The following is a 14646-nucleotide window of genomic DNA, read 5'->3' on the forward strand; positions in this document are numbered from 1 at the left end:
GGGTCTCCAGCTCACTGCCAGCAGCCACTCCTGCCTTTACAAAGGCCTGGGAACAGCGGCGCCGGGTCCCTTGTGTTGTTTGCCACTGAACGTCCCAGACAAGGAGCATCCGGCTGAGACGCTTCCACTCCAAAGGCGGTTAACTATGGACCACTACTCAGACTTTCTCCGGGAGGCCGGCGGCGGGGAGCAGGGCAGCTCCCGACAGGAAGCACAGGCCAAGCTGGAAAGGAGCGAGTCGGCAGGACGCGCCCCCTCCCCACAGCGTCTTTTGGCCACTTGCAGTCCTTCTGTCCTCAGGCAAAGGCAGACCCGTGGGGAGCACCTGTGAGCAAAACGGGAGAGAGAATCCTGCACAAATAGTGGGGAGAAGGACAAGCCGCTGGCCAGGGCAGCGGTCACAAGGTCAAGGGCACCTGTGACCCCCGGATCACTCCATAAACTACTGCAGAGACAACTTCTCGGTGTCCGCAGCGGCCTCAGCTGGACAGAGGCCCCCGGCTGGCCTGGTCCTGGAAGCACGGCTCCGACCCCACCGGCAGGAGCTGCTAGAGAGGCCTGGCTCTCGCCGACCACTTCCCCGGCACCTTGGATGGCCAAGGTGGGCTGGAGACTGGGGCCTGCGTGTACAGGGAAGGGGCTTCTTCAAAGGGAGAAGGTGACGGCTCCATCCGTGGAGGAAACTCATGGGCGTCACAGCAGGAGCCTTCAGGATATACGGCGCTGTCTCCAGCCAGAAATGCAGCACCTGAGGCTCTGCAAGGTCTGTTTCCGATTCAAGACAGACTGGCCACCTGCTCGCCAGAGGCACCTGGCATCCCACCCACCAGGAGCAGCCTCGGGTGTCATGGGGACAGAAAGGGGACAAGGCAACGGAGTGTCCTGGTCATCTGGACCTTTGCTGCCCCAGAGCCCTTGTTCTTAACGCGCTTGGTAACGAGGGTGCCTGGCACACAGGTGTGCCTCTCGCCTCTGCCACCTCCATGGGCATCTCCCTGGGGAGGCTCAGAGCTGAGCCCCCTGCACATCCCCCCCCAACCCGCCTCTTGACCGACTTGGCAGACGCCCGAGGCAGGTGCCCACAGGAGAGGCCAGTCCTCCTGTCCGGCGGGCTGGGGCTGCGAGGCAGCGGAGGCTGGAGGAGGCTGGCGCGGCCATGTGCGGTCAGGACCCCTGAGCTGCTTCCTTCGCATCCAGCTGGGATGCGGGGCTGAGTGACAGCACGCTGGTGCATTTTCAGTGTTTCTGAGAACACCTGCTTGCCTGTCCTGTGCTGGGCAGCCAGGGGCACAGGCAGTGCAGGGCTGCGGGTGGGACATGCGGGTCCCTGGGTGGGGAGGGGAGGCTGTTTCTACTCGATGCACGGGTCTCCTTGGAGTGACTAGAGACTCGGCGTAGTGGGCGGTCGGGTGGAGGGTCACTAGTCACTCCCTTGCTGGCCCTGAGCAAGCCCCTCCTCTGCCCTCGCTTTTCTGTGTTGAAGGGGCCCTGCCCCAAGGTACCCGCTGCTCCAGGCTCCTGGCACAAGGAGTCACACTGCGTCCTGCTCACATGTTTCTGTGCGGGGTTGCTGAATCGAGCCCTCTCGAGAAGCCCAAATCCTCCCAACGCACTTTCCTGCAAAGGACACTCCCTGCCGTGACAGAAGTATCAAGCACCCTGTGCACAGAGGGCGGTGGGGACCTGGTGGAGCCCCCGGGGGGGCTGGCTGTGGGGTGAGTGGGATGAGCTGGCCTGGCAGCCCAAGGGTTAAGGAGGCTTTCAGCAGGACTGACGAGTCGGCTGGTGTGCTCCCTTAAGCGAGGGAGGACGGCGACGGGATATTTCATGTTCTCCAAGCGGCCGCAGAGCAGAGGTGTCAGAAGGAGCCGTCAGAGGCAGGTCTCTTTCTGCAGCCATAGAGCTGCTGCTCGCTGGTGCGCAGGTTCATTTTCAGGGAAGGGCCTCTTTGATAGCTGCAGCACGGACAGCCCCACTCGTGGGTGCATGTCCTGTCACAGATGACAGCACGGCCAGCTCGGTGCGAGTCACCCTGATCAGACCTGATGGCTCGCCGGGCGGGGTGGGGTCCTTGATGTCATGTCCCCTGTCTGTCTTGGCTCTCTGATCTGCAAAACCCGGCTCTCAGGGACCTAGTTGCCCGTCAGCACCACTCTAGTTCCACCTCCATCTGGTGTCCCCGTGGTGCGTGGAGGAGGAGATACAAGGGCAAGCCGGGCTCGTCAGAGAGGTGCCTGGGCAGAGCGCTGACCCCACCTGCCCTGTCCGCAGCCCAGGTCCATACGGCTACCTCAGGGTAGGGTTGTCACACAGTAAAAATAGGAACCAGCCAGTTAAATTTACATGGGATATTCTTATACTAAAATTGATTCTTGCTTGTCTGAAGCTCAGACCCAACTGGGTGTCCAGTGTTTAATCTGGTGGGGTGGGGCACGGCCACTCCAGATGGCCCCAAGCCTCTCATGGAGGTGCCCCTGGAAAGGGGTTAGGAAGCCAGGCAGGGGTGGGCAGGCGTCCGATTAACCGATGCACCGTCAGTGGTACCTTCCTCCACCTGGAAAGAAGCCCTGTTACCAGATTCTCTTCCCAGGGCCGTTTTGACGATTAAGATGTGCTAATTCTCATCACACAGTGCCTGGCTCGCGTTGAGCTCCTTGGGGCTCCCTGGGGCGCCTTGGGGTCTAGAACAGGCCCTGCCCACAGTGGGTGCGGGCACGCGTTTGCTAAAGGGCTGGAGACAAGGAGCTGGAAACGCTGGTGAGATGTCGGCAGTTCCTCCTCCCATCACCGCTTTGTGGGGCCCACGTGTCTGTTATTCCTCCCTCCAGCACCTGCCTGTTCGTTCATAAATAAATTAAAACCAGAGGCAGCCCCCTCATCACCTCCAACACAGCCAAGGTAGCTTGGGCAACCTGAGGCTCAGTATCCAGAGACGGGGGGTCCCGTGCTCGTAAGAGCCGGCAGCTTCTCTGAGTTTCCGAGTTTGGGACCCTCCCCTCGTCTACAGCCTCCGGGGCGGGGGTCCTCTGGCCGGCCCCCTTTCTGCTCTAGACAGAGGCTCCGGAAAAGCCTCTTTCCTTCTAGAAGACCCAGCCCAGCTGTTTAGTATCTCAACCAGAGCAGATGACAGCTGAGCGGGCTGGACATGCTGGACATACTGGTGGGTACCACCCCTCCCGCCTCTCTGCTCCCTGCTTCAAGTCCACACACATCAAATATTGAACAGAAGCTCTCATTGGAGATGGCCGTGGGATGGCGAGGCTCTGCCCATGTGCAAATCAATGAGCCCCAAACGTGAGCCCCTGTCCCTCCACCCTGCTGGGTGGGGGCCCAGGTCCGCTAGGGGGCAGGAGGCTCGGCTGAGATGGCGTAGCCCAGACTTTGGAGAACCTGCGCCATCCCCGCCGTTTCCCCTGCCCGCCCCCCTTCCCTCCATCATCTCCCCTTTCACATCTCAGGGAGGCATTTCCGTGGAGCCTTCCTCCCCAGGGACCCCTGGAGAAGGACATGTGTGCAGATGTGCACGCACAGGCCCCATCAGATGACACTGCTCTCCCAAAAGGTGTGCAAACACCCAGGTGAGGTGAGAGCCTGGAAAAAATGCACATTGCTCTGGGTCTTTTGGGTGGCAAAATGGGGTGCCTACCCTCCCCAGGGCAGGCGGGGACCCTGGGTTGGCTTGTCACATCTGCGTGGATCTCACTGAGGGTCCTCCCCCTAGTGTCACCATTGCGGCTCGAGGGACCACCTCCCCAGCTAAAGGCAGCAGGTTTCTAGAAGCTGAGACCTAACAGTTCTCCATCCCGACCCCCGACTGCAGGGCCTTGTCCGGGCCACACAGGCCCCCTTCATGGTCACTACGGGTGGGGGTGGTGGCGAGGGGGCCTTGACTGCTCCTCCAGTCCATGAGATGGAGGTGCCAGGACTGGCTGAGGCCCAGGGTCCTGGCCCAGCTCCCCCATCACACAGCCCCAACGTCAGTCTGAAAACCTATTTAAATGGTGAAGCTAAAGCACCCGCTCTTCCCCGAGTCCTAGCCCTGCCGCCAGGACCCGCCTCCCATCCCTGCATGAGCCCATGGGGCTGGCACTGCTGATAGAAGGCACTGTGCCTGGCGCTCGGAGAGGCCCTCTCACGTGGCCACTGCCATGCAGCCGGCGAGGACCCTGCTCAGCGGGCTGAGTCCCCAGCCTGTGCTGGCCTTGGGGCCATCTTGCCTCCTGCTGAGCCACGAGGCTGTACAAATTACCTTCCATGTGGCCCCCCCAGTCTCCCCGTCACCCGGGGGCACCATCTGGCACAATGCTGGGATTCCAGGGAGAGCACCTCACGCCCTAGCCAGGTGGCAGCACGTCCATGCGACAGCCTGGCGTTTGTGGATGTGGTAGGTGGTGACCACATGGCAAGGCGAGATGTGGTAGGTGTGCCGAGTCCCATGTCCAGACTCAAGGCATTTTGAGTCCCCACAGCCACGCAAACCTGCCGAGATCACCGGCTGTGGGGTTCAGCCGGGAGAGGAGAACCTGCGTTTTCCTTGCCAGCCTCCGCCCATAGAGCAGCCCTCAGTGAGCCCACGGTTAGAGGACAGTTAGGGACAGTTAGGGGACTTAGGGGACGAGGTCTTTCAGGGGCCACCAAGATGAGCAATGCCAGGAAGTGGCTGCCGCCACACAAGCCCCAGGGCACAGCAGCTCTGCGTGCTTTGCGCTAAGCCAGGGGCCCCTGCTGAGACTTCCTCCCTCCAGGCACGACGGAGCCAGCGTCCCAGGTCCTTTGTGACTGTGACCCATGGGAGACGCTCCCTCGGAGGCTCTGATGTCCTTCGTGGACCAGCAGGCTCCGAGGACACAGTCAGGGCTGGGGTCAGCCTCTCCCATACGGCTACAGTGACGAGGCCACGCTCCCCAGTCCACGGCATCCACCTCACCTCTCGGTCCAGGCCAGCTGCCACTGTCACAATGTCCCCCGTCTCGCTGTTGATGGTGAACATGTTCTGGGACGGACTCTGTGGGGTCTGGGTCACGATCCGGTACCGCACCATCCCGTTGGCCGTGGTGCTGTCATCAGCGTCGTTGGCCGTGACTGTCATCACGTAGGTGCCTGGAACAGAGAAAGCATCGCAGATGGAAGTGATCTGCCGTGCACACCGCTGCCTCCACTCGCACACCCAGGGCAGGCATCACCAGCTGACTGCAGATGTCTCTGGAGCCTGGATGCAGGGCACATCCTTCCCCACACCATGTGCGGGACGCCGGATGCCTGCCAATCATCACAGGTGGCCTTGGACAACAAGTCTGCCCCCCCCACCCCACTGCCCCATATATTGATAGAACCACTGAAGGGTTTCTTCTAGAGCTCGAGAGTCCTCTGCGGCCAGCTGCTCTGACTTCCTTCTTCCTCAGCTGGGGGGAGACTGAGGCCTGGAGATGAGGAGGAGCAGCAGGACCAGGCCTGAGCCAGTCAGTGTTCCTTCTCCTCGGCCACACGGCCCCTCGCACCACCGCCTGTGTTTGCTGAGGCTCAACCGGTCCCACGCGGGCGCCACCGGCGTGGCGGGGATTCGAGGGCACACCGTGAGGAACAGCCTCGCCCAGGGCTGGGTGTGCAGCAGGCGTGTACGGAGGCACATGGGAAACACTCACAGGAGCCCTCAGAGGGGGCTCGCGTGTGGGACGGGGAGAGTCAGGCGGGTGAGTTCGGGGTGCACGTTGGGTGAGTGGCTGTCTGTATTTCAGGTCCGGGGGCTGAGGGAGCAGCCCACGTCCCCACTCAGTTCCCCAACTCCCCTGCATTCTGAGAGCAGCACTTGGTGTGCACCCCTCCCCTCCAGGGAGGCCCTGGGGGGTCAGTAACCCCTCTCCCTGGCCACGCAGAGCTAGTGACAGTGGAGGAGGTGTTTGCTGGGAAGCCAGCATGCTGTCCTTGCCACTGGACTCGGCTGGGTCAGTGTGTAAAGTTGGGGGCTGTGGCCACTTGGTGGCCGTGAGGATCGAGACTGCAGGACAGGGCCGTCCCAGAAGAAGCAAAGCCAGGCAGCCTCTGGATCAAGCCACAAGCCACGCCTGAGGCTGCTGCCTGCAGATTTTTAAAAATAAATTTAAGACTTTTTAAAGAGCAGTCTTAGGTCCACAGCAATTGAGGGGAAGGTACCCTATCGACCTTTTCTGCACCTGAGCCAGTATATTTCCCTCTTGCCTTGCGCCGTTTTAGTTTGAGTTTTTGTCACTTGCAATCCAGAGTTCCCACTGGCAGAAGCTCCCAGCCCTGTGCCTGCTGCTGGCGCCTCGTCCCCGTCTGCACGCTCTGAGTTCAGCTCCTCATTGCCAGGTTGGGAACCCCATGCTGCCTGGGGCCCCACAGGGGTGCAGGGAGTGTGGGCGCCCTCCTTGCCTGGGTCCTTTCTTGGGGCTGCTGGCTTAAGCTGAGGCTGACCTGGGCTTGGGGATTAGAGCTGGGTCCCCCGGCCTGAGGACAGCAGCCAAACAGTTACTGGGCACCTACTGTGTGCCAGCACTGTGCCAAGAGCTGGGGAGACAGTGGTAGATGACATGTGATGTGCAGAAAGTCACCGTCTAATCCTGCCAGTGCCTCGTCATTGAGCGTACGTGCGGCAAAGCAGGCTCCCTGCCTCCTGAGTGCAATCCCACCCATGCTTGGCGTGGGCCCTCGAGGGTGTCTGACCGGGGATGCGCTTTAGCATTCAGCTTTTCCTGAACAAAACATTCTCAAAGCAGGTGCCTTTTATGAAAACAGAAAGGAGAGCAGTCAGAGAAAGGAGGAAGTCTATTCACAGGGCATAGCTTCTCTAGTCGCATCTATGGAGACGAAGCTGTTCGGGTTCAGACTTTTCACACTAACAATGAGACGCTGCAGGCAGGGCAGGGCCTGGGCACCACGGGAGAGGGAGGCTGACGAGCACCAGGGCCACAGCCCCTTCCCCCTGTTCACTCCATAAATACACGTATTTTTATCAAGATGTAATTCACATATGATAAGATTCACCCTTTTAAAGTACACAGTTCAGGGGTTTTAGTATTGTCACAAAGGTGTGCCATTGTTCATAGAAATGTATCTAATTCTGGAACATTTGCACCACCCCTAAGCAATCTGTACCCAGAGCCCCTCTCCCCAGCCCCTGCAACCACTAATCTATTAATATTCCCTCTCTCTGTGGATTTGCCTCTTCTGGACACGTCATAGAAACGAATTGCACCGTCTGGGGCTGCTCTCACCGAGCTGAATGCTTTCAAGGTTCATTTCTCTTTAGGGCCGAGTAAAAACCCACCGTCTGGGGACACTCGTCCCCTGTTACTGACTAAGCACTGGCTGTGGGCGGACACAGGCTCTGTGCTCAGGATATCGCAACGAGCACGACCGGGCAGACACTGCGCTTCATCTAATGTGCTAGCGAGGGAAGAAAAAGAAAAAAAAAACAGGGCGAGAAGTAGGCCACTGCAGGCTGTGTAAGCACTTTGCAGGGGACACAGGACACACACGAGGGGACACAGAACACATGCATGCAGGGGACACAACATACACATGCAGGGGACACAGGACACACACATGCAGTGGATACAGAATACACACATGCAGGGGACACAGGACACACGCATGAGGGGACACATACACAGACTAACTAGGTGAGAGAGGGAACTACAGAGGAACCAGGAAAGGCCTCTTTGAGAGATGAAGGTAGTGGGGGGCGGGGGGCGGAGGGCGACTCTGGGCAGAGGGGAAAAGGCTCTGGGGCAGCGGAGAGATCGGCATGCCTGAGGGGCAGAGAGGACAGGGCACGTGACGGGGCTGGAGGTGCGCGGGGCCCGTGAGATTCTGGACTTTCTGCTGAGATCGCAGGGAAGCCGGCACTGGGTTTTTATCAGGGGAGTGATGTGATCAAGTTTATGTTTTCAAGACATGCCAAGGAAACAGACTGGAAGAAGCCAGGGCTGATAGTGGGCAGAGGGTGGATAGGAAGAAGGCTAATTCATCCCCTGGATTTTCTAGAGGGTTGGTTGTAATCAGGCAAGAAGAAGGTGCACCAACTGGGACGTTCATTGATTCAACACATCCGTATTCAGTGTCTTCTAGGGAAAAAAGTAAAGAACTTCTTGTTTTGAGAGCGCTAGATAAAAGTTCTCCAAACAAACACACCAACCCTCCTTCGTGCAATGAATACATTCTCAGAGTTGGGTATAAACCCAATTTTAATGAATTTAATTATCAGTAGAATTTCCCCAGAGGGAAACTAAGTATTTAAAAGAAATCCAGGAAGTTCTGTTTTTAGCAAATGCCGGACTATGTTTTTAAACCAACCTTCTCTCTGAGGAAAACTAGAAAAGCTAGATAAAATATAAAATAAAAACATTTGTTTAAAGGCATGAAAGAGCAACCAAGTACTGCAGACTGTGGGGCTGGCAGCAAAGGGGAACCTGATCCCCAGGGCCATCTTTTCTCTCGAGACATTTGCTGATCCCCAAATTGGCTGCTGACAGCTGAAGAGCTGCATCAAACTTTCAACAGACTTACGGGGACTGAGTAAAGCTGAGCCTAGGGCTTGCCGAGCAGGAAGATGCCTGGAAAACTCTCTAGTCTTTGGTTCGATTCCTGAAGTGAAATGCCTTAGGAGTGAGGGTGGACTGGAAATAATCCTAACAGACATGCACAGCTCTAATAAAGGTCACTTAGGGTCAAATGATCTGAGGTTATTAGTGTCCCTTCCAGGGGCAAAAGTAAACCTTCTATGGAGACAGATAACAGCCTACATAGCCTCAAATTACCTCCACAATTATTCATACACAAGCTACAGCACTTCATTAACTAGGCATATGAGAAGACAAAACCTGACTGAAAACAAAGAGGAAAAACAGATAATAACCAGACCCAGAGAAGATTCAGACAACAGTAGTCAGAAGCAGACTTAAAAACAAACACAACTGAATATGTTCAAGGAACTAAAAGGAGGAGATAGAAAAATTTGTCAGAGAACCAGAAATATTAAAAAATATATAGAACAGCAAGCTTATATTTGAAAAATAATTGAAGTTAAGGATGTGCATGGATTTAACAGCAGATTAAATATAACTAAAGGGAGAGTTAGTGAAATGGAAGCTGCATCAATGAAAATATCCAGACCACAGCATAAGAAACAGGGGGCTTGAGCAGGTCCATCATATTTATAATTGGAGTCCCAGAGGGGCCAAAAAGAGAGAATGCGGCAGAAGCAATATGTGAAGAGATAATGGCTGAAAAATCCCCCCCCCACCAAAGAAAGATATCAAGCCATAGCGTCAAGAAGCACTAAAAAGTCTAAGTAGGATAAATATCAAGAAAATCACAGTGAGTCACATCATAGTGAAAATGCTGAAAGCCAAAGATTAAAAATTTAAAAGCATGTAGAGAATTTTTAAAAATGGTGTAAAACTTCTAATGGAGCAATAAGAACACTTAAAGCGGATTCCTCAACAGAGGTAATGGAAGCCAGAAAAAAATGGAGTGAAAGAAAGTGCTGAAGGAAAATATTAGAAAACCCAGAATTCTTTGTTCTGTGAGAAAAGCTTTCTAAAAATAAAAGTGAAATAAAGACATATTTAGACAATCAAAAAAGAGATAATTCATCACCTGGAGACCCACATTAAAGGAAACGCTAAGGGTGTTTTTTCTCAGACAGAAGGACAATAATCCCAGAGGAGAGCTCAGAAGTAAAGGAAGGCACAGGAGCAGAGTGTGTGTGCGTGTGCACATGTGCACGTTCATGGGTGTGTGTGTCTGTGCATGTGTATTTGTGTATAAATGTTGATATAAAGAATATATGGATACATCTCAACAATATGAATTGCATAAGAAAACAATTTTGCCTTGCGGGGTTTTGAAGCTGCTTAAACAAATAAACAAGCAAAAAACATGTGCAGAATTTCACTTGCAAAGTGAACAACATGCCCGACCGAGGCCTGTCACTGTCTCTCCACCTCCTTGAAGCCAAGGAGCTTCTGGAAATGACCCATCTCCATGAAAGGGGCGAGCTGGGCAGTCAGCCGGCGTTGGTGGGGATGGATTTTGGCCCCCCCGCCCCCCAGCTTTGCAGAGCACTCGCTGCTCCCCTGTGCCCCAGGCCCCAGCATCTCTGAGGCTGTCATCTGTGAAACGAGTGACAAGGTACTGAGAGGGTGCTCGTGCCTGGTACAGGGAGGTGCTTGCGTTGCGATGGCCCCGTGGGGGAGGGAGTGGAGGGGAAGAGAAACACAGACGATTGATGGGGCAGAGGGGGCAGAGGGCATACTTGTTGTATGCATTCAGCTCAATTGTTTTATGAAAGAAAAAATATTTTAACTCCCAAATAATAGAACCAATAAAGGTCAGTCGTTTGCATGAAATACATTTATCTTCATTCAAAAGGTGGCCACACTGAGAGGCTTTGCAGTTTTCACCGTGGCCTCGCCAGCTACCACCAGCAGTGTCTGTCTTGGCATGGGGAGAGCCAGGAGCACGCTTATGGGGTAACATGCCTCTCGTCTGCTTACTGGGACGAGGTTCACTGTCCACCCCTCATGTGGGACACGCGATAGAAACACCAGGTTGGAATGTAGGTGAGCCAGTGAAGGGAAGTCAGCCCTTCTGCACGCCGGGTCCATCCCTCCAAGGCAGCTCCCTGGAGCCCCTGCCTTCCTTCCGGGGGTAGCACCAGGGGCCAGGTGAGCGAGGGGCCACACCCCCATGCTGCACCTACAGGACGACGGCTGCCGACGGCTCCACGGTACGCAGAGGCAGAGATGATGGAGAAGCAAGGGGCACAACGCCTTCAAGGCACCCAGACCTACACAACAGGCCATAAAGTAACTGCCCATGTCTGGCAAAGACAGACCAGGGCGGCTGTGACCTCCACTTGAGCCACGCTTTGGTTCCTGGCTCATTATAAAATCCTGCCAGATCTGGGCATCCGGCTCAGGGATCTGTGTTTAAAAACCAATGACAGCGCCAGCTGAGTGGCGCGTTGGTTGGGAGTTGGCTTGGGACGCCAGCTCTGAGCAGCAGGGCCACCGGTTCGGATCCCACATATGAGGGCCAGTGACGCTGCCCTCTACAGCTAAGATGCTGAACAACAGCTCGACCTGGAGCTGGGCTGCCGTGAGTTGCCGGCGACTACATAGGCTGCAGTGGGGCTGGTCGGCAGCTGGTGTGAGCTTTGGTGAGCTGCCGTGAGCCACCGTGAGTGGCCGTCGAATGGCCGGCGAGTGACTGCCTCACCTGGGAAGAGCGCAATGATAATAGCAACATGGGTCAGTGAAGCGACGTCCTCCACAACTAGACTGAAGAACAAAAGGACAGCAACTTGTCTGTTCCCCTTCCCCCAATTCCCCAATAAAACCTTTAAAACAAAACAAAACAAAAAACCAATGACATACTCTGGTAACTGCTTCCTGGTTGCAAAACTAAAACACGGTGACGAGCGCATGTTCCCTGGGAAGTCTCAGGAGGCACAACGCAGGAAGAGCCCCGGCACCCTCTCTCCTGGACACCCTTTGGGTCAGTGTCTCTAGCCAAGGGGCCTGAACGTCAGATCTTTACCACTGAGGAGCTTTAGCTCCTCCTGCTTTTTAAAACCAGCTTTATTACTGATCAAAGAAAAGAAGGGAACACGTTTCCCACACACCAGATGAGCAAACACTATTTTAACCCTCTGCCGGGCGCAGCTGATCTCACAGATTCATTGCACACACATTTTCAAATATCTAACAGTTAAGTATCGTGACGCACCACTTCTGTATCTTCCCCCTCTACTGTAACCTATCGCCAGTCGTGTTTGTGACTTCATACAGTGAAGACGTATTTCATAGCAGCATCTTTGTGTGCAATGAATCTGTGAGATCAGTTGCGCCTGACGGAGGGTTAAAATAATGATGGTACCTAACGGCAGGGCCACATAGGGGACCTGCCCCCACAGCCTCTGAGAGCAGACGGCCTCAGCTTTGGAGGCAGTTTGGCCATCTGTGTCCAAACGCCCTTCAAATATGCCCACTTAGCAAATCCACAGGGCTGGTGTGGCTGGGGGGGGTCCTTCCTGCCTCTCCCAGCTTCTGGTGGTGGGTGGCAATCTTTGGTGTTCCTTGGCTTGTGGCAAGGATTTAAGCTGAGCATCCGGGGCGTGGGCAGTGCCGGCCCGTGTGTCTGGGGAGGTGTGACCCTGACGCATCAGGTCCCCTCATGGCCCTCGCCTTCTCCCGCTGGTGGGTCCAAGTCCGCGCACAGCCGCCAGCCCCCTGCTTCCGGATGGCACAGCGCGTCTGCGGAAAAGCGCCTGGCCACCCGCGGGAACGACCTGGGCGCGGTCCCCTGCTTGTGCCCTCTGCTGAGAAAGCGCTCACACAGGGAGGGTCTGCAGTAACCGGGGGTCAAGCGGCCCCCGTCACGTGGGCTAGGGGACTGGGGAAGCCATCCTTCCAGGCCTTTTTCTGCTCAGGAGGAAGGCTTGAATTTTTCTTAGCAAATGAGACAGAACATCGGGATTGTACTTTCATCTAATGAGGGACGTTGTCTGCTGCCCGTGACGCCGGACATCGCTTTATTAATCATGCCAACAGGACAATGGTGCCGGGCCCTCCCGAGGAATTCATGTACAAAGCCTGCCACGCGCCTTAAAGGATTAATTTCCCAAGCCTTAAATTGCAGTTTAATTTGAAAACTAATTCAGCCCCATAATTGGCTTTCTGCTCAAATCACTGAGGCTAAAGATTTAAATTCTTAATATTCAGATGACTTTCAAGTATCGGTGCCATCTGCGCACCAGTCCATGGCATTCATCTCGGGGGGTCCTCTGTCAGCTTGGAAATAAAATAAATAAATAAACGGGCACTAATAGAATAATCTATTTAAGCACCAACCCCGCGTTATACAGACGAAGGCTTCTTTGACTTCATTTGCGGCATGTGGATTTCTCTGCTAGTTAATATTTTAAAGTGACATTAATTTCAAAATTTATAATATAGGCCCTCACGCAGTTACAAGGGGTGAGGGGAAGCAAGAATTCCAATTAGAGCCTTTCTTTAGTTAAAAAATAATCAATACGGACACGTCTTTCCCCGGGAGGTTCAAGAAACTTAGTGGGGACTGGTCTGGGCTGGGGGCGGGACGGGGAGGGGCGGGTGTGAGACAGCGGCTCTGATTTCCAGCTGGAGAACGCCATTAGGAAGCAGGTGGACCTCCTGGCTGGTGACGGGAAGGGCTGGTGTGGTCCTGAGGACGCGCCCTGTGTTCCGTCCTGCGCCCTGTGACCTTGTTTTCTGGAAAACGGGGCACTGGGCAGCGTGGTGGGGAGTGTGTGATTTGGGGAGTTGGCAGGACGGACGCCCGGCTAGCTGTCTGCTGCGTTCCCCAGACCCCCAGGAAGCAGGACCCAGGCATGTTCTCAGGCGTCACTTAGGCTCCAGAGCCCCTGCGGGGTCAGGCTGAGCCTGGGCCTTCACGGAATCCCTCCCTTGCTCGGAACACAGTGGTGAACCAGACAGAGCGGGTCCCCGTCCCACACGGGGGGCAAAGCAGTGGTGGAAACTGACAACATATTGACTAACTAATGAGAGTAACGAAGCATTAGCGGGAGACTTCTAGGGCATGGGGGCCTGCTTGTGAGAAGACACCTTTACTGAAGTGACATGTGAGCTGAAGGAGGAAAAGGAGCCAGCATTATAGAGACGGGGTCGGGGAGGATGTCGGCAGCAGGCACAGCACGTGCAAAGGCCCTGGGGCAGGAAAGACTGTCCATTCCCAATGGCCTGGGACCTTTGCTTCTCTGCCTTTGCCCAGGTGTGCATTAGCATGTACACGCGAAGCACGTACGTACAGATTTGTTGGTTCCTCAACTGGACGATGGGCTCCTTGAGGGTGGGGCTCATGTTTTCTCATCCTGGAGAGACACTCTCATACACGACAAGTGCTTTTCCTGGGGAAACTACCATGCTACATACTGCCCCTCCACGCCTTCTCCCTGGCTGACAGTGGATGTGAGGCTTGGAGGTGCAGCAGCCACTGTGTGAGCATGTGGTGAGAGGCCAGGGGGAGCAAATGCCACAGCGGCGTCAGCCCCGACGGCTGTGAGCTTCCCTCCCCCCCGCCCCTTACTCGTACAAGCTGGCGTTCTTGTGACTTGTGCCAAGTGCATTCCTGACACAGTCTGGGGAGACAAGGCAGTTTGCACAATGGTTAGAACCACGGCTCATGAGCCAGATCACCTGGGTTAAAAGCTTGGCTCCACCTGCTACAAGCTGCGTCTTTACTCGTCTGTTCTACACCTTCGTTCTCTTATCTCCAAGGTCGGGGAGATGAAAGGCCTCACGGGGCTGTCACAGGATTTAGTGACACAGGTTAATATGTGGGGAAGCCCGGCACCTGGCGGCACTCAGCAAGTCCAGCAGTTGTATTTCTGTGGTGACAGCACAGTCACATCTTCACCGGAAGGTGACCCTTTGCACAGCGAGCCAGCCAAGCTCTCGCCGCCGGCTGGGCCGTCTGCGCAGAGGACGGGGCCTGTGTTTTGGAGGTGGGGGCCTCCCCCCAGGCCTGGTCTGGCGCTCAGGAAGGGCGGGTCCTCAGGGCTCATGAGCTTCAGGTTAGGGCTCGCAGCAGCTGTTTTCAATCTGACCCTGCTCTTCTCAAAGA

At 55.5% G+C, this 14646-nt stretch overlaps 1 protein-coding gene across 1 annotated transcript in view; it reads right to left on the bottom strand.

The window, feature by feature from the left end:
- CDH4 (cadherin 4) overlaps window positions 1-14646 on the bottom strand; it is a 465478-nt gene that overhangs the window by 41821 nt on the left and 409011 nt on the right. Inside the window, exon 8 of the mRNA XM_019637155.1 lies at window positions 4928-5100. Within this exon, the coding sequence (XP_019492700.1) occupies window positions 4928-5100 (173 nt within the window). The remainder of the gene's footprint in view (window positions 1-4927; window positions 5101-14646) is intronic.

This window comes from Hipposideros armiger, unplaced genomic scaffold (assembly GCF_001890085.2).
Source record: "Hipposideros armiger isolate ML-2016 unplaced genomic scaffold, ASM189008v1 scaffold_32, whole genome shotgun sequence".
NCBI classification, from domain to species: Eukaryota; Metazoa; Chordata; class Mammalia; order Chiroptera; family Hipposideridae; genus Hipposideros; species Hipposideros armiger.